This window comes from Typopeltis vanoorti, chromosome 5 (assembly GCF_054136105.1).
Source record: "Typopeltis vanoorti isolate ZY-2024b chromosome 5, IOZ_Tvanoo_1.0, whole genome shotgun sequence".
NCBI classification, from domain to species: Eukaryota; Metazoa; Arthropoda; class Arachnida; order Uropygi; family Thelyphonidae; genus Typopeltis; species Typopeltis vanoorti.
In genome coordinates this window covers 49,487,442-49,508,645 of record NC_143553.1, presented here as the reverse complement: position 1 = coordinate 49,508,645, position 21,204 = coordinate 49,487,442, and the positions used below count along the sequence as shown (strand labels likewise).

The 21,204-nt window shown below is 34.8% G+C and overlaps 1 protein-coding gene across 1 annotated transcript in view; it reads right to left on the bottom strand.

Annotated features, from left to right (window-relative positions):
• The window catches only part of LOC150106392 (uncharacterized), a 264,780-nt gene that overhangs the window by 169,989 nt on the left and 73,587 nt on the right, over positions 1-21,204 (bottom strand). The window contains exons 5-6 of the mRNA XM_090392418.1: positions 19,012-19,132; positions 3,171-3,346 (exon numbers count right to left, since the gene is read on the bottom strand). Coding sequence (XP_090248544.1) covers positions 3,171-3,346; positions 19,012-19,132 — 297 coding nt within the window. The remainder of the gene's footprint in view (positions 1-3,170; positions 3,347-19,011; positions 19,133-21,204) is intronic.

Below are 21,204 nucleotides of genomic sequence, written 5' to 3'. Positions count from 1 at the left end.
ACAAAGTACATTAACAAGTAGAGATAAGGAGATAGTTGTGACATGGTATAAAGCACTGGTTAGACCACACTTGGACTATTGTGCTCAGATTTGGTCAGCTGGTTTTCAGTGTGATGTGAAAACATTGGGTCCAGAGATGATTGAGTAAGATAACATCAGGACTCTGGAATGCTGGAAATGGGGGAGGGGGGGGGGAGAGAGAGAGGTTGAATTTTTTCTTGTTCTTTTGCAACCTGCTTCTCATGATCCTCAATCTTTCTCTATTATTCCCACTCACTTTAACTTACCCCTGTGAATTCCCTGTTTCAACTTATGTATTAGTTAAATATGTTAATAAAAGGTTAGTCAAAATAGTGAAAAGTTAGTCAAAAGTGAATAACTGCTTATGTTTATTTTGTTTATTATTTTTTGTCCTTGAAATTCAGTTGCTATAATATTGGATTAAAATATTGAATTTTTTTATATCTTGTGTTGGAAATAAGCCACTAGTGCTTTTATTAAAATCAGTGTAAAAATAATCATAATTTAAAATTCTGAATATTTTTACGTATTGTTTATGTTAGTATGTTTATTTTTGTTTTCATAACATGCATTGTCGCACTTGCGATGTGCCCGTTATTGAAATTGTTTTGTCAAAAATGATATGTAAAGCAGTTAAAAATTTATGTACTTACTGGATTTGATATTTGTATTACTTACAAGAATTTTATTGTAGTTTAAAATTATCAAAAGTTTTGTGTTTTATGAAGACATTCTCTTGTCAGAAACAACTGTGTCAGCCATTATACAGTATTTAGTTTCTCGCTTGCCATTTTCAAGGAGCGTGCATGCTCGCCAAGAAGTTTGATGTGTGATTGACAGCTGACAAGGAAAGCATTTGGTATCTGAGTAACAGAAATAAACAAGATAGCGTTCGGAAGAAATTTAGAACATAGGCCAGCAGATATTTAGATTCATAGGAACTTGAGTTTTTTTTTATGTGACAGTCGGAGGAAAATTAATAGTATATTCCGAAAAAGGAATCGTGGAACTATTAAGTTTCAAAGTGGAATAAGTATTGATAAATAAAAGGGAAATATTGCTATAGGTGTTTTAAAAGGGATATTGGAGGAAACGCTAATTGGAAGATTTATAGTAGATTCCGATAAGGGAATCGTAGAACTAAGTTTTTTTTAATTGGAAGAGTTAAGACTATTAATAAGCACTTAGTGAATAAAAGAAGAATTTGCTATTTACGTCCTCAAGGAATGTTTGAGAAAACTCTGATTAGGAAGTTTCATCTGTATTAAGTACACCAGATCTAACTATTATTTCTACTAAAAAGAGACAGAATTAAGTTAGGAAGAATTAAATGTGTGCTACATGCGTGAAGAAAAAGGGTCCTGTGAAAATGAAGAATAAAGTCATATCTTCAGAAAAGGGCCTTGACAGAGATAGAAACTGGCTATGAACATTTTGTCATTGTGAAAAAAAAGTGTTTAGTCTAGTCTTAAGTGTAAGTTTATTTTTAAAAGGCCTTGGATCCAATTAATTTGTAGTTAGTTATGTAATATTGTTTGAAGTATATATATATGTTTTTGTTTTATTAAATGTGTTTATTTTGTATTTTGGTCTTGAGTCAGTGATTTATTTCGATTCTGAAAGAAATAGTAAAAAAGGAGGTCATTGCACCAATCGGAGCAAACCCTTATGCATATATAGGTACACTTGGAATTAAAAAAATAATTGTTGAACAGTGATCATCTCTATAGACAGGATAATATAAATAATTAGTAAAAATCATATATTTAAATAATGGCGCAGCCGGTAGGATTAATATTATGATAATACCCTCTATATTAAATTTATATAAAATTAATATAAAAAAATCTCTAATTATTAACAATATAATAATTTCTCTTTCAATTAACATCAGCAACTCCTGCAACACCAGTTTTTCCATTCTGAACACATTTAAATGCAGTCTGTCTTTCCTAAACCATTCTAACTTTCTATCACATTTTGCTCCATATGATTAAATAGAACATAAAATCCAAAAATGATGAGTGAGAGTGATTTTAAAACATTTGGAACTGTGTTGAAGAATGAGCAATGAAGGCTTTGAAAAACTGTATATGAAAAACTTTCATATATTTTGAAAATCTTTTATTATTATTATTATTGGCAATTCCATCAAGATTCATCAAGGAAAACCTTGCACATTGTGCCAAGCATCAGCATCTATAATACTTAGCTGTGAACTGATTCAATCATGGCACTCACAACAGACTCTGGAAATCCATTCCATTCATTTACCCCTGGTAACTGCACTCTAGTTCTCCCACCACCAGTCTTGTTCTGAAAAATTTCCTCTGTATTAATCTTGTAAAAACCCTTCAGCAATTTGTATGTTTCAATCATATCACTCCTTTTACATCTGTCAACCAATTTCTGCAACCCATAAATCTTCAACCTGTCCTCATAAGGTTCATTCCATAGACCTACTACCATTGTGTTCATTCACCTCTGGATCCTCTCCACCTTCTCCTCATTGCCAACAAACCCAGGTGACCAGATCTGCATACAGTAGTCAAGATGAGATATTACCAAGACTCTATAAAGAGGTATAATAATCTGCTTGACTCTGCTCATCAGGATATTCTTCAGTAACCAGGTAATCTAATGAGCTACTTTAGCCAATTTTGCAATATGCTCTCTAAACTTTAACTCCCTATCCACTAAAACCCCCAAATCCCTGGCTTCAATTTCCTGGCGTACAGTTCGATGTGGTACAAGCTGGTAATCTTTTCACAATAAAATGCATAGCCTTACAATTTGCCACATTAAGCTGTCATCCATTCTCCTTTACCCAGACTGTAGTCTATCTAAAAGAACTGGTTTTAATCCTTCTGAAAGCTTATCCAATGAGTCTGTTAGTGCAACAGGAGTTTCCATCCAGACATAAAGTATTGATAAAAGGTATTTAGAGAAATGGAATCTGTCTATGAGATTTTATCAGACACAATTTGTAAACATCAACTGCAAGTATATTTTTTAAGTTGTATCATATATTTATATTAAAAAATCCAATACACATTGAAATAAAAAAAAAGAATTTTTAACTTGTTTGCAGAGTGTAATTTAATTCATTATCTTAAATAAGAAAATTATCAATGACACTAATTTTTTACCACATCAGATGAAGTCTTCACAATCATTACATCTCCACTAGTAATCTGTTTATCAATGATTCCTTTTTCTATAATATCTTTTTTGTATCTTTCATTTAAGTTTCTGATTTCTGTTTCAAGCTTTGTTATTCTCTCTCTACTTTTCAGTTTATCATCATTCAATATGGTGAGGTAATCTGTAATTAAAAACACATACTTAGAGTAATAACATAATATTATCCTTTGTGTTTGTAATAAACAAAATCCTGGAAACATATCAGGAAAGTCATGTCATTATCTAGTGTGCTTAGTTCTACGAATTGGTTACTGTAGGAACAATCATTAAGCTGTTCAATTCATGGAATATTTCCAGTAAATAAACAAGCAATGATTTTAGAATGAAAAAAGTGACCAGTGTCTGTGTTTAATAATTTGTTGAGAAATTTATATAATTTCATAACAAAATTGCATCAATTCATTTTAATGGCAGATCCTCATATTTGAATGGGAAAAAAAAAGAGAGTAAGATAAATGTTATTGCCAAGATGTGTTAAATGCCAGATTTCTCTCAACAGCAGTATTTTTTTTTTCTTATATTTAGTGATTCCATGCACATTATACTTTATACATAAAGAGATGATATCCAATATAAAAGTTTACTGTTTTACTTAAAATTCATGAGTTCTAACAAGTGCACAACATAAACAATATCTATGGGAATGCATTGCATATGTAATAACCACAGTAATACTGGAAATTAGTTAATAACTGAATATGCTAATGTACAAATGTTTCTCTCTATATCTCATCATGTATATCATCATTAGTATAAAAGAAGAAGAAAATAAATATTCAAAAATAACTGAATATGACTGCATACAAACAAGATAATCATCTAAATGTCAGCACTTTTAAGTTCCTAACATAATCCTGAATAATTATAAGATTTTAAAAAATAATGATAAATTGAAATAAATTAAAACACTGATATATAGAGATTAGGTACATGTATTTATCAAGTTGTATTAATTATTCAGATTAATATAAGGTTGTATCACTTATTTCAAACAACTGAGTAACAATCTTCCACATGCTAGCATTGAAGTCATCATTAATGACTGGTGTCCACTTCTTGTGCAAAACCAAATAATGCCATTTAACATGCCTGATGTGATCTTAGTGTTCTGCATTTCTCTTTTCTACTGACTGACAGTTTGGCCAAAAGGATAAATGGCATGGAGAGAAAGTAAAATCCAGATGAGAAAGTGGCACTGACATCAAAGGAAGTAACTGTTGGTTAATTTTATTAGAAAGTATGAATGTGGTTATTAAAATGAATATATTTAGAGCATGAGCAACATATTCAGAAACACCTTACACATAAGGAATTGGAACACCATATATCAAAGTAGTCAGAAGTTTGTGATATCTATGGCCTTCCTAAATATCAAAAAATAGGTTGCCTGCATAATTCCATAGTGGATTCAACTAGCAGTCCTAACCAATCAGATTACCAATTATCGACTAATATCCTAACATTTATAAAGTCTATTTATTTATCTATGGGAATGAATTTCTGTAATAACCACAGTAATACTGGAAATTAGTTAATAACTGAATATGCTAATGTACAAATATTTCTCTCTATATCTCATAATTTTTTGCCAACTTGATAAACATTTATCAGTTGGTAAAAGTCTAACAATTGCAATAAAAGATAAGAATGGAACTAAAATAAGAACCAAGAACAAATCCTAAGTAGACTAGAAGAATTTTATAAAGAACTCTATAGTGATCCTTCAATAGATAAATCAAATATAAATAACTCTTCCCCATCACATATGGAATTCATCCCCCCAATTCACTTCAGATGAAATAAAACAAGCATTAAAACAAATGAAAAATGGAAAATGTCCTGGTGAAGACTTAATTCACATAGAATTCATTAAATGGGGAGGAAGCAACATAATTCACCATGTCACAAACTTACTAAATTTATGCTTAGAAGAGGGGAAGATACCAGAAAACTGAAAACATGCTAATCTTATACTGTTATTTAAAAAAGGAGACAAAGAAGAAGTAAAGAACTATAGACCAATTAGTATTTTCTCTAATCTGTACAAAATTCTCACAAAAGTAATACAAACAGGTTAACCACCTCTTCTACAAATCAACCTGCAGAACAAGCAGGATTCCATAAAGGCTTTAACACAATTGATCATATTCATGCAGTAAGACAAATAATAGAAAAAGCAGAAGAAAACCAATTGCCTCTCTGTTTAGCCTTTATTGATTATGTAAAAGCATTTGATTCCATCAAAAATAACGTAATAATCAAAGCACTCCAGAATCAGGGAGTTTCTGGAGAATATAATGGTTCTCCTCCAGGAAATATACGACACTGCAACAGCAACAATTCAACTTCACGCGAGTATCAATAAAATATCAATTGAAAAAGGCGTCTGACAAGAAGACTCTTTATCACCCAAAATCTTTACAGCAGTCCTTGGTATAAAAATTAATAACAGAAACTTAACACACCTAAGATATGCAGATGATATCATAATTTTTGCAAAAACTACAGAGAGAGGTTTCATTATATAGGTCTTCTATCATTATATTAAAGTCTTCTGGAGTCTCTAGGGAGAGAGTGAGAGGTCACATATCACTCACACCAGCTGTATTGCCTTTCCTTGAATACATTTACACCACCTATGACTGCAATGTTAGTAACAATTTTCCATGTAACGGTGAGTTTAAAGCTATCTGGTATGACTTGTAATCTCAAAAGATTATACACATAGTGGGGTGCTGTTATAGACCTAGAGGATAGGTTGTTGGTGACAGAAATGTATCACCAAATCAACTTGATGGGTGCTAAATGAGTAATCATCATGGAGTGACTTTAGGTATTGATATGTCTGTAGTCTGCATGACCCTGTTGGATACTTTCAGCTCTCTTCATATCTAGCAGACGAACACAAAATCATCCATTCATGATAATCATCTCCATGATTAAGCATATTAGTAACATTAACAAAGATGGATAACTTAGTTGCTCTTACATACCATTCTCATGGGAGGAATAGAATCTCACCATTCCTCTAATTCATGACCTACTTTCACTGAATGTATATTATTACGTCTTACATATTACATCTCATACCAATAAATAATTTCTCCAAACTCTTGATACCAAATGTAGTCAAGTGCAGATAGCTCCTCTTATATAAATCCATTCTTCCCTCAAACTCATTCCACACACATCCAAAAACTCTCAGCCATTCCTTCTGCACATATGTGTATCATAGCCCTTCTTAATTCAGTACTGTCATACTTTGGTAATATGATTAATGATTTTTATTTTGGCACTCTTCACACTTTTTTTTTCAACAATCTTTTCATATCCTCTTTCATGGTGTATTCATTACTAGTTAAATTGTTAAGTAATAACACTATTATAAAATACATGTTTTATAATAGATTCACCACACCATATAAATCCTTTTTATATTCTACTTTACTTAACTGATTATTGTTACACAGTAATTTCTCACCTGTTTCAGTGGTTTGTTATTTCTCCTTTTGCTGCTTACATTTCTTGTCTTTCCTAGGACTAATCGCTTCTCAAATTTTTCTAATGCCTGTATCATCTGCCAAATAAGTTGTATATCCTTGAGATTTTGAAAGTTAAATAATTTTCAATATCACTGTTTTTAGTACTGGCATTTTTCTGTATATTGGGGCCAACCTTCTTATTCTCAACTTCGTTATTCAAACTAGCATTCCTCTTTGTTGCTGCTCAATAAAATATCAGGAATATACCAAACGCAATAAAAACATAAAAATCAGTATATTAGTAATTATAAAAATACTATACTATAAAAATAATTATTCTAACAAAAACACAATAAAAGAGATTAAATAAGGTAAGTATAAAATGGATGACCAAAGAGGTGAAGTGTGCAATTTGGAAGATTGCACACTGGAGACAGCACAAGATGAGTGGAGATAATCAGTTACATGAGCAGTACAAACCGCAAGCAAGGAAGGTGACTCACTCAGTAAGAGTAGCAAAAGTGTGGTATGAGCAGCAGTAAGCAAATGACACTAAAAGAAATTCTAGGGGACTTTTTTTGATACATGGCCAACAGTAAAAGGAAGGATGATCATGGGAGGATGATGTTGGTTAATGATAATGGGAGAATGATAAACACTGAGGAGAACACAGTAGAGGTGTTTAATGAGCAGTTCATTAAAGTATTCCATCCTTCTGATTGTAACATAATGCAGAACTTGAGAGCAGTGGGAATGGGGAGAAACCAATGATGGTGAGTGAGCAGGAGGTATATGTGGAATTGAGTAAAAATTGAGTAAGCTCAATAAGGCCATGAGACTTGATGGTATATCACTGCTTGTCTTGAGGGAATGTTCCAGAGAGTTAGCAACAGCTTTAACTTACATTTTTAACATGAATATCTGAGATTAGCTTAGGTTCCAAAGGAGTGGAAAGGTGGCAAAATTGTTCCACTTTGTGGGGGAGAGGGATAAGACCAAGGCTTCAAATTATAAGCCAATCTGCTGTCTTGAGGTGTGATAAAGGTGTTGGAGAAGCTAGTGAGGACAAGGATTCAGAACTGGGTTGACAGTAGTAGAATTCTCTTTAATGAACAGCATGGACTTGCTAAAGATCATGTTTTAGTAATCTGCTAACAAGGTGACAAATACATTGGACAAGGGTGGGATGCATATAGAGTAGTATATTTAGATTTTGTAAAGGATTTTGATAGATTGCCACATGACAAACTAGTAGTTAAATTGGAGCAGATAGATTAGTGCGTTGGATTGGATAGGTATCAGCAGGCTGTCTGATAGGTATCAGTAGGTTGTGTACAGGATATTCCAGAAGAGGAATATCCTGTACACATAATTTGTATGAAATTACATTGGAAAGGGTTTAATGGTGATATACAGTTGTTTGCAGATGATGCAAAGTTGGGGAGCATTATTAGAAGTAGAGTAGATGTAGCGTTGCAACAGGACCTAAACAGATTGTGCGAATGGGTAAGTGAGTAGGTATATCAATTTAATTTAGCAAAGTGTAAGGTTTTAAAATTTGGAAAGCAAAGATGGGATGCAGAATATAGGATTGGTAGAGATATTTTAGAAAGGTGGAGGAGATGAAAGACCTGGGGGTGATGGTGAACTCTAAATTTCGTAGACATCTTACTAAAATTGTGAGGACACACAGCGAATTATGGGAATGATGCAGAGAACACTGATGTGTAGAAGTTAGGATAAATTGATTCCATTGTACAAGGCTTTGATCAGGTTGCATATTGGATTATTATGCAGAGATTTGGTCACCAAGTTTTCAAAAGGATGATGAGATGTTGGCAAGGGTCCAGAGATGATTGACAGTTGGTATCTGGTCTTTGGAATGTGAGAACAGATTGAGAGAATGCAAATTACAAAGCCTAGTGGATAGAAGAAAGAGGAGAGACATGATTGAGACATTTAAGTTGATAAGGGATAATTACCAGATTAACATGGATGAGATATTTCATAAAATATCTGGAAACAAGGGGAAAATGAGAGGCCATCCCTGGAAGCTATAAGGTGGATGTGAGCAAGGGGAGCAGAGCAGTTTTCTATATGGAGAATAGTGGGTGATTGGAATGTATTGTCTGAGAGTGTGGTAAGTGCAGGGACAGTGAATGCATTTAAGTCGAGGTATGATGAGCTGTGCATCTGTGAGAGAGTGGGACCTCCCATGATGAGAGACTCCATGGAGGTCTGTTGATAATGATAATACTACAACTACTACTACTAATAATAACAGATAAAAATCATCTATTTCACAGGTGTGTTAAATAAATTGATCTTTCATGATATAGCCTTGAACTCCAATCTATTTCAGAATATGTATTCATACTTTTTCCTTGAAGTCATTCAACAGAGCACTTGCAGCTGTTAGTATTTTTGTATGTGAATCCCACCCACAAAAGGCTGTAACCTATAATATATTATTATTAATAGTATTGTAATGGGCATAATCCAGAAACCGTTCTACAGACTAAGCATGGAAATTTTTTAATAAGAGGATGGTGGTCATCTCACACTGGGCGATTAAATTCATTTACCACCTAGACATTCATGCCCGTGGTGGGATTCAAATTCAGAACCTGTTGGTTGGAGAGCAAATATGCTAATGACACACAGCATCATTCACACCAGTACAAAATACAAAGGGAAAAATAATAATAAATAAACAATCACTAAATAATGTCCACTACATCTCTGCATTACTTAATTTATCTCTGCCACCCAACAGTGCTACCTTCCATAATAAATATTACTGTTGCTTACAAACAGTGGAAAAACTCTGTTTTTTTTCTTTCCTTATTCTAACCTGATTTTCCACATTTCTAGCCTACTTTCACAGTTCAAGCCATTTCACTCTTTACTTATTTACAATGGTATATTGTGTTGGGTGTGTTTTAAACAATTCTCATATTCTATCAATTTCATTCCCTTGTAGTTCATGAAACTGACGTGTAAACAGACTATAGAGTTTTCTATATGTTTCATTTCTACTTATATTCCTTTTTGACCGAAACTTTCCATTTCTTGATCAATCCCTTGGTCAGTAATTCATGATCACTCTCACCAACATTTACATTTGATAAAAAAAAATCAGAAAACTATTATTATTATTATCTAAGACCTCCAGGGAGTCAAGGACTCATCGAGAGAGGCTATATATCACTCAAACCAGCTGTCATATCTGCTGAGAGAAAAACCTAGCTCTTACCCCTTTCTTGACTGCGAACCAACTTAACTTCAATGGATGTTCTCGTATTCTCTCCCCACCTTCCATATAATGAAAAATTTAATCAGACGATATCCTATAAACACCCATTCAGAAGTTTATAGATCTCTATCATATCACTCCCTCTTTCTCCTGTTAACCAGAGTCTGTAATCCACATATTCATAATCTGAATCCCCATAATTCCAATATGATCTTTATAACTCATCTTTGCACCCTTTCCACAGCTTCTTTATCCCCTTGGAATCCAGAAGATGGTCTTATCAAGGCCTTATAAAAAGGCAAAATGACATCATTATCCTTACATGTCAAGGTTCATTTCAACATTGCAATTATCCTATGAGTTGTATTTGCAACTTTTGCTATGTAACCTTTGAAAACTTCAAATTCCTATGCAGCTGGAAATCTCATCATGCCAAAGTGCATAACTTTACACTAACTAACATTAAACTGGCAGTCATTTTCATTAGCCCAAATTTCCAGCCTATTCAAATCATTCTGTAAGTGCTTGATGTCAGTAGCATCCCTGCTTGTCCTGCCTATCTTTGCATCCTCAGCAAACAATTGCACATCTCCTGTTAGACCCTTCCTAATATCAGTAATGTATAGATTAAACAACAATGGCCCAAGGACTGAATCCTGAGGTACTGGTCACCTTAAATCTAGCAGATTCACACCCACCATATGCCAATTTTTGATATCTGTCAACCATCCATTGCTCAAGTCAATAGCAATCTTATCCAAGGTATCTTATCAAATACCTTAGCAAAATCCAATATTATCAGTGTATCTATTCCTTTTTAGAGCCTCTGTAGCTCAGTCGGTATAGACGAAGCCTTTCGGTTGGAAAGACCTAAGTTCAATTCCCGTCTATGATATGAGGAACCTTTATCTGGTCTCTTTTGACTAAAGGTGAGTTAGCCAGTTGTAGAGGGGTTTTTCATCTGGAAACTTGGGTTTTTTGTCCCTCAGAACAGGCAAACCGGCCCCATGAACACACAAGAATTACAGTCATGAATACTTAGGATAATATTTGGAAGAAACAGGGTCCTCACCACATGTCGTTATGTCCATAGTTAAGCATGAGCCACATCGTGGTAGTCAACCTCCTAGATAGGAGATGACACATGAATGGAATGGAATCTATTCCCTTTATCCAACTCAGCCATAACATTGTTATTACTATTACGTAACACCACCAGGGGAGTCCAAAGACTCATCTAGGGAGGTCACCTACTCCAAAACTCTCCATCTCCACCAATCCATCAACCGCAACTACCTTCATCATCTACACCAATGCCATCTATCATCAACCACCACTAGTAACTTCACAGACAATCACAAACATCCATGCGTATGGCGGGATTCAAACCCATGACCTGTTGATTGGAGAGTGGGTACGCTAACCACTCGACCAACCAGGCTGGCAAAAATTATAAAATTTAAAATATAAAAGTTATAAAATACAAGTAAATTGCAAAAACATGACCTTCCTTTAATAAATCCATGCTGCTCCTTGCAGAGTATAGTTTGTTTGTCTACCCATTTCTGTATGTAGAAAAGTAGTGAAAGATGTCTACCTTAATTTCCAATAAAGTTTTTTTTGTAAGTATATTTTTGTTTCTCTGACAGCCCATCGGAACTTACTTTCTGGACGTCCTTCGTATCTTAGCAAAGTGAGCACTCATTAATTGAACAATCTCATTAGCTTCTGACACTAGAGTACCCATCTGATTTCACTAAAGTTATTTTTCCACATTCATTCTTTCTTTCTTTTGCCTGTGGCATAACAATAAAATTCTTTGGATTGCCTTTAGCCTGAATAGCCAATTTCTTTTCATACTCTGATTTAGCTTTCCTCACAATACTTGTTACATTTCTGGTCTGTGCTTTATATATTTCATAACCCCACTCACTCTTATTCTCATGATATTTTTCCACATCTTCTTTTTGTGATCTCTTGCTTAATATGGTTGCACATCCATTTCACTTCCAACCTTTTATTCTTCAAACACTAGAGATACATTCAGATACTGCCTCATTTATGCACGTTTTCAAAGATTTTCATGCATTGCTGATATTTTTCCCATTCAGTGAATGGTACCATGGGACCAAAGATAATGAATCATGATCAAACTAAACAAAGTAACTACAGCTGCTTATATATGGGAGAACAGAAATCAAAGACTTCACTATATTTGCTTTTATTTAAAATATCCACTTTCAGTAATGTAAATTCAGTTTCGATTATTAATCATATTGTCAATAATATGAAGAAGGATATTCTGTGGTTGATGGAGAAAGTAAAACATTTCCTATGCTGGTGGAATTGCAATGCAAGAAGCTTGAAGTGGAAAGGATTCAGAGAGGTGATGGTAGTGATTGGTCTGAAGAACAAAGAATACATTAAAATTTAAAATAATGCAGATGACTACTGTAATAATAAGAGCACTGAAAGAAGAAACAAAAAATTGCTATTCCACCAAATATTTTAATATGATGTGACCAGATAGTACATGAATAACTGCACATATATGATCATCTGATTTAGGCAATACAGATAGTAAAAAAAAAAAAAAAATGTGAATAAATATGTGTATTTATGGAATAACTATCATATTCTTTTTTGAGAATCTAATTTTAATTTAAAAATGAATTTTGATAGTTTTGTCCTCTAGATCCACAAAAACACATATTTACATATGCTATGTCGAAATAAGTATTGAGACAGTATTATACTTCAGAGAAATCTCATTGGCCCTGTCCTCTTTTTTTAACCTGTTGGCTAGTTTTTGAAGACCAGAGACTTTCAAGGAAGCATTTCCTGGGTCTTCCACAGTTATGTCATTCTTCTCTGAATCCTCTGCACCAATTCATCCCCATAGAATCCAGATGACCAGATATGCACAGAGTAGTCTAGATGTGGCCTTATCAAAGCCTTATAAAGGGATACAATAACTCCCCCATTCCTGCTTGTTAGTGTTCGTCGACAGTCACATAATTGGATGCGCTCTTCTGTGATATGCCATATAAACTACGACTCCCTGTCCACAATCACCCCCAAGTCCTTGGGTTCCCCAGTTTCCTGCAGTTCAGTTCCATTAATATAATACACAGTTGTGATCTCTTCTTCCCAAACACTTAGCAAGAAGAAATCACACTTAACCAGTTACACTGGAAGCAATTTACCTCTATCCATGCTGCTATTCTAAGTCATCCTGCAGAATCTCTACATCACCTTCATTTACTATTATTCTTCCCAGTTTTGCATCATGAAAAAACTGAATATTTGAAATCATTTCCAATATCGTTGATTTACAAATTAACAGAGGATCAAGTACTACTGATAATAATAATAATCGTATGATGATACACAGCCATGAGTCCCCTTTACAGGGAGGTATGGCACCATCTCAGTCCCCCCCCCCAAATTTTATCCAGGCTCTGGAACCGGCATAGCTGATGAATCAGACCTATGGCTGGGTTAGTATTCCTGACTGTAATCTGTGTGTGTTCACTGGACCGGTTCGCCTGCTTGCAGGATGAAAAACCCCAGATAAACTGGTGGAAAAAACTCTGCTGTCCATGCCCAAGACTGGCTAACTTGGCTATGGCTGAGGAAGATCCTTAAGCTCCTCGCGTCGTCGACAGGAATCGAACCCAGGACACTCCTTCCCCAGGCATATGGTTGTGAAGCACATAGCCACTAGGCTAACCGTGTGGACAGGATTAAGTACTGAGCACTATGGTAGACCACCAGTCACTTTTCTAATCCTGGACTCAATTCCTCCATAAAACCATCCTCTAATCCAAATCACTAGATTCATATCCATCCCAATTTGTTTCAATTTATGCAACAGAGGTCTGTGTAGAATCCTGTCATATGCCTTTGCAATGTCCAGCAGTATTACTGAATATCTATTTCCTTTATTAAACTCCACTGTCACTTTATTATAAAAAAGTAATCAAACTAATAAAGCAAGCCCCACCTTTACAAAACCATGTTGTTCCTTATAAAGTATTATTATTATGGGCGACTCCAGGGAGTCAGACTCATCAAGGGAGGTCCTAAACATCATGTCCACACAACTATACGACATTCTCACATTATCTATCATACCTTGCCTTGAACTCACTCACCGTCATAGCACCCACAACAGACTCTGGCAGCTTATTCCACTCATTTACCACTCTAAAAGTAAAGAACCCAGCTTTAATACCCCTGCTAACCACACTCTTGCCCAGCTTCCATAGGTGTCCCCTAGTTCTCCCACCACCAGTCCTGATCTCAAAAATATCCTCTGAATTAATCCTATAGAAACCCTTTACCAATTTGAATGTCTCAATCATATCTCCCCTTTTCCGCCTATCAACTAGTTTCTGCAACCCACAAATCTTCAACCTGTTCTCATATGGTTCATTCCATAGACCTGTTATCATCTTAGTCACTCGCCTCTGGATCCTCTCCACCTCCTCGCCATCAAGAAGGAACCGAGGTGACCAAATCTGGGCACAGTAGTCGAGATGAGGTCTTATCCAGGCTCGGTACAGGAGGTACAATAACTTGCTTGTCTCTGCTCGTCAAGGTATTTTTCAACAACCAAGTGAGTTGATGAGCTGATTTAGCTACTTTTGCAATGTGTCCCCTAAACTTCATCTCCCTATCCACCAACACTCCCAAGTCCCTGGCTTCATCAATCTCCTGGAGTACAGTTCCACCAATGTGGTATACTGCTGCTAATCTTTTCACCCCAAAATGCATAACCTTACATTTTGTCACATTAAATTGACATCCATTCTCCTTAGCCCAGAACTCCAATCTATCCAAGTCATCCTGCAAGATTTTAACATCTTCTGCATTCACTATCGCCCTACCCAACTTTGCATCATCAGCGAACAAATGAACTGTTCCTCTTAGATCCTTCCCTGTATCGTTAATGAACAGATTAAACAGCAGTAGTCCAAGAACAGAACCCTGCGGCACACCACTAGTCACAGGCCGTCTTTTGGACTCTACTCCTGAATAAACTACTCTTTGATATCTCTCCATCAACCACCCACCTATCCATCTCACCAACCCTATATCCATTCCCATATGTTGTAGTTTACGGATTAGAATTCCATGTGGTATCCTGTCAAATGCCTTTGCCAGGTCCAGCAGAACTGGATAAGGGTAAACCCATTACCCTTATCCAGTTCAGCCATCACCTTGTTATAAAACTTGAGCAAGTTACTGAGGCATTATCTACCCTTCACAAAGCCATGCTGTCCCCCGTACAGTATCTCATTTTCATCAATCCATTCCTGTATTTTTCCCTTGACTACTTTCTCCAAGACCTTGACAACGACTCCTGATATGCTGATCGGTCGGTAATTTGCAACCGTAGTCTTGGATCCTCCTTTATGCAGTGAAACTATTTTCCCCTCTTTTCACACCTTCAGGACTAAACCAGACCCGATCATATCATATTATTCCGATAATGTGATATGATCCTACTACTACTATATATGATCATACTAGATCCGATGAGTATCATATTCCTATCTGCCCAGTTCTGAATTCTGTCTTCTACCGAGTTTTCCAATACCATAAACCACTCCTATTTTGCCCTTTTTCCACTGAGGTTTAAATTAAATAGTTTGGTCAGAGGATCTGATAATTTCATTGCACATCCTCATAACACATGGGCTAATATGTCATCTAATTCAATGGATGTGTTCACATTAAGGTTCTGCAATTACCTAAGTACTTCCAATTCTTCAACCTCCACTCTCTCACCAATGAATGCCACATCCAGCATTGCAATATCACTACCTAGATGGTACACTCTTGCAAATGGATCACCCAGATCATTTAGCATATATGCCCTTAACCAGGTTATTTGACAAAATCATGCAGTGGGAAGTGTTCCTAAAGTGGAAAGAAGACAAAATACTGCTCTTACACAGGCATGGTTCTAGGACAGAGATGGCATATTATAGACCAGTCTATTATATCTACAGTCATAATTTAGGTATTGTAGAGATTAATTAGAAATGGAATACAGGACTGGACTGATGGACATAGAATTCTCTTTATGGAAGGTAAATATTTCTTTAAAATTTTTTTTTTTATTGCAAACCGCATTTAATGATAAGGATTGTGTTGGTCATGTAGCTTATATTTGATATAAGATACATGACAAGTAGGAAATGCAAAATATATATACATTAGACAGACTGAAAATTGGCTGTCTGTATGATACTATCAAGTTGTGCATTAAAAAAGGGTGTTCCAAAAAAGAAATGTAACCAGTAATGTCATGCTCTTGTGCCTGTACTACTTAACTTACTTGTTAATCTATATGTAAAGGCTTAAGTGCTGGAATAAACTCATGTTAGAGGCTTAATGGTGTAAAACAGCACTGAGAAAGGATTAAAAATAATATTTAATTCTTGAAATATTTTGTGTCATTCACTGATACATCGTCAGGGAGTATGTAATATTGTAAGAATTAAATATTATTTTAATCCTATGCCTGTTTTACTTAAGTCTCTAACATGAACTTATTTGTTAATAATATTTCATGTGGAATGACAGGTGTTTGTTGATGATGGAAAGTTGAGCAGAGTTATAACAGTGATGCTAAATTAACTGCAGGATGGTTTAAATGATTATATCTTGAATGAATGAGTGGGAGGATTACAATTTCAGTGCAATCAGTGCAAGATTTTGTATTTTGTATTTAGTGGAACTGTACTTCAGGAGGTGAACAGGAATTGAAATTGGTGGGGGGGGGGGAGGCAAGGAGCTACCTGAAGTTAGAGGATACATTCCAAGTGTTGCAAAGACTACACCGTGCATTGCTGCTATGATAAGAAGCACACTAGCAAGTATGGAGAGTCAGGTGTTGTGTCACTATATAAAGCTTTAGCAGACTATCATTAGACATGGAGTTTAGTTAAATGGATTATTGTGCTCACTTAGTTTCTATTGAGATCCAGAAATTGAAGACAGTTCAGAGAGAGATATGTTGGTTATGGGAATGGCTGAGAGGATGTAAATTGCAGAATTTAGAAGACAGACAGAAAATTCATGATATAATACAGACATTTAAGTTAATGAGGAAATTTTATTCAATTAATACAAAAATAATGATATGTATGTAAAGAGGTGAGAGGAGAAGAAGAGGCCATTCCTAGAGAGAGCGAGAGAGAGAGAGGGGATATCTGTCACAATGAATCTGTTTACTCCTTGGAAGAAAATTATAAGTTTACTCCTTGATGAAAATTATACTAATAATTTTCATCAGGCTGTGTTGTGTTAACACTAGCTAGATGACATGGCAGAGTGTCATGTTGAAAAAGTTCCATAAAACTACTACAATATAGGGAGTGTTAGATTATTCAGAAAAGCCTTTTAAAGCTTTTATGTTGAATATGTGTAAAACTTTATATTTACAACACTGAACTGGTATGTCCACTTATCTTTATACTACCAGCCTGCTTGTATCTTGGTGGTCTACCATATCATCATCATCATCAGTCTTCATAACTCTTCCAATATCATCCAACTAAATACCCTCCTATCAAAGCAACTCATGTAAGTTAAACAACAGCTGACCTAGAAATGAACCCTGAAGCACATATGCATTGTTTTGATTCTGTTCAGCTTGTGAGGATTGGGAGGGTGGGGGGGGGGGGAAGCAATATAAGCAGTATTTTGTATATTTGAGTTTTCATTATAATTGAGGAAACACATCAAATTGGGATGAATCTTGATGCTAATATGAAATTTCCCTGGTATCCAATAATGTGTAGCATACTTCCATTATTGAGGTTTCATCAGTGGGAGCTAAGCCCAAGGAGATACTGAGTAACAGTAGAAGTCATGTTTCTGTATATAAGTAGAAAAATATATATCACCATATTATCAAAATCCTTTGGATGAGAGATAATCATAACAAGTTTTCTTACATGGTCACAAAGCAATTCACTTTCAATATCCCCTTACATCTTGCTCCCACAAATCAAACTTCAATAATGGTCAAAACCAGTCTAGATAGTGATCCTTACAATAATGTATGTCATCAGTCTTCATATACAAGTAGCCTTGTGATATTTGATGCATTTATACTTGAGTAGAGAATAAAAGCAAGAATATAATTTTTTGTTAAGTATAATTACTTTATTAGCAAGTGAAAAAACTTGCTACAACAACAACTCCTCTCTCTTTCTCTCTCTCTCTCTCTCACACACACACACACACATGCAGAGTATTTTAATAATATTGTGATATTTTCCTACTTGTTTATGGAAACATAACTTCTACCATTAATTTAGCTCTCAATATTCTGCTCAGCAACAGGAGGGTTCCTCCTAGTTGTTCAGCAGAATGAATAGGCCAGTGGCACTCTGGAGATCTTGTCTGGCACAGCTGATCTTTGGCATGCTTTAGGATTTTCCTGCCAATGCACAGAACTCCACAAGTAATAGCTTATTATTAATTAGTAATTGGCAATCTGCCAATTTAAAAAAAAATGATTTGGATGCAGTTAACATTGGAAATATGCCAAATATAAAGTGAAGTTGACAAAAAAAAAAAAATAATAATGAAAAAGACATTTATTATTATTATTATTATGTGACACCTCCAGGGAAATCCAAAGACTCATCAAGGGAGGAGGTCTCCTACTCCACAACTCTGTCGTCAGCACTCAATCCACCAACTATAACTAACTGCAACTACACCAACGCCATCTACTACCCACCACCACCACTAGTATTTCCACAGACAATCACAAACATCCACGCCCATGGCAGGATTTGAACCCGCAGCCTTTTGGCTGGAGAGCAGATACGCTACCCACTTGGCCAACCTGGCCAGCTTAATTTAAGATATCTATTCTAAAACTTCAAAGATATGACCTATATGTCAATGTGAAAAAAAAAAAAAAAACTCTGAATAGAAAATGCTCTGATTAGTGATATTAATTCATGAATTCCTCCAGTTTATGATGTTTAGCACTAACAAAATAAACAATATACAAACCTGCATTTTTCTTAAGTTCCTGAATATGGAGAGAACAGACTATATGCATTTTATCAAGTTCTGCCTTAATGAGTTGAAGTTCTAAGTTTAATCTTGTTGATTCCTCTTCTGCTATAATTACCTAATAAAATAAAAACAGTTAAGTTTGTAACTTCTGCAGAAAATATTTTAACCATGTATTGACTAAATTACTGTTTTTCATCAACTAGAAGAAAGACTTCAGGAAGAGAGTATGATTTTCATAATTTTTAAACTATTAAAATTATCACAAATATTGATGAACTAGTAAGCGTTATAGTTAAAGAGCACCTCTGTTCTTTAAGTTACTACCGTTACATTTCTCAATTTTTTTTTATAAACAAAAAAGACAAAATTAATATAAACTTATTATACTGGAGATACTTTTTGAGATGACAGCAATGTTGTTGTTAACACTGTATACAAAAGGATTTTGAAATCTTAGTCATTTTTGGTAATGGAATTCATTGGGAACAAGAGTAGGAGTGAATTCAGTGGTCAGAAAAAATTTGAAATTTATGAATTTTGCACTTTGTAGTATTAAAGTTGGACCAGAATCTAAGTATATTCAATAACTGGAGAAAGTATGGAGTAAAATAAAATAAAATAAAAAACAGAAGGAAGAGAACACAAAAACAAATATGAAAATACATTGTTTCTCTCCAGTATCTAACAAGAAAGCAAAACTTGTTTCACTGTATTATCATCTTCAATTACTATCAGCCATTAGCTTTCATCCTGTTAACTCTCAAGATATGTTGAAAAAGTCCTGCCTCCTTGTTAGACAATAAGAAGCAATGTTGTGCTTGTTTTCTCTTTCATGTTGTCTGTCTCCTTCCTACTTTAATTTCATTCCATTCTCACTTCGGTATCTGATATGCTTAAGTTTCACTATGGTCCTTAATACCACCAAGTGCAAAAATCAAAAATTCCAAGTCTCTTTTGGCCTCCTCATCCATTCCTCTTGTTCTCATAATTTCCATCCCTAAAAGGCGCTATTAAAATTTATGCATACTACTGCCAGAAACATCAGAAATAATGGTAAGAAGTTTTTGGAATTGGTTAATCCATTCTAGTTTATCCTTTGTAGAAGGTAATAAAGAAGAAATTTTGTTGATAGGAATATATGTTGGAATCAATTGATACTTTTTCAGAATTCTACCTATAGGTTCTGAGATTATACATATTCTGGTCCTATAGGTTATTACCCTCTACAAAGGATAAACTGTCTTCTCTATCTTTGGCTGGTGTTTACCAAATACCTTGCGAATGCGATGTCTCTTATTTTGGACAAACTGGCCATTATTTGGAAAAAAGAATAAAAGTACATCAATATTATGTTGATTATAACAAACCTCTGAAGTCTGATCTGGCACAGCACAGTATTGACTCTACTCATAATGTCCAGTGGGATAAAGCTGTTCTCCTCCATAGATGCAGATTCAAATATGAACGCTTATTCAAAGAAAGTTGTGAAACTATCGTACACTGACCGAATTTAAATAGAAATGCCCGTCTGTCTCTCTCAAAGATCTGGGAGACTTATCTTATGTAAAAAAACCATTTATCTTAATAGATTAAATTTGTTATTTTTCTATTATTTCCTAACACGAAGTAACAATTGTATTTTAATAGGTGATCCACTGTATGTTTTGCTTGTATTCATTCTATTCCTATTACTGTAACAGACACTGAAGATGTACTATTAATTTTAATACGAAATATTTGTCCTTTTACTAATTAAAGATATTACTGTGGTTTTTACATGTTTCTTTATTAATTAATTTACTATGACACAGGTTCCTCTAAAAATCAGAATCATCATCCTTCACGGGGAAGAATTTACTAAACTAACAGGAAAATTAGGAAAATTATTGGTTCTACAAGGTAAGCTTCGAGCACGGATTGACTACCTCAAAAAGTACCGTGATACTAAAGTTATTCCCACTTTCGCTAGATTTAAAGAAACAATTCGGTCGCCTGGAGCCCACTCTATTTAATATTATTATTATTTTTATTATTATTATTCAGGCCTCCAAGGAGTCAAAAGACTCATCGAGGGAGATCCTTTCTAAGACATAAAGTCTGTCAAGACTCATCAAGGGGAGGTCCCCCCCCTGAGAAACACAAAGTCTATCATACCACTCTTTAAACTCACTGACCGTTCTCGCTCCC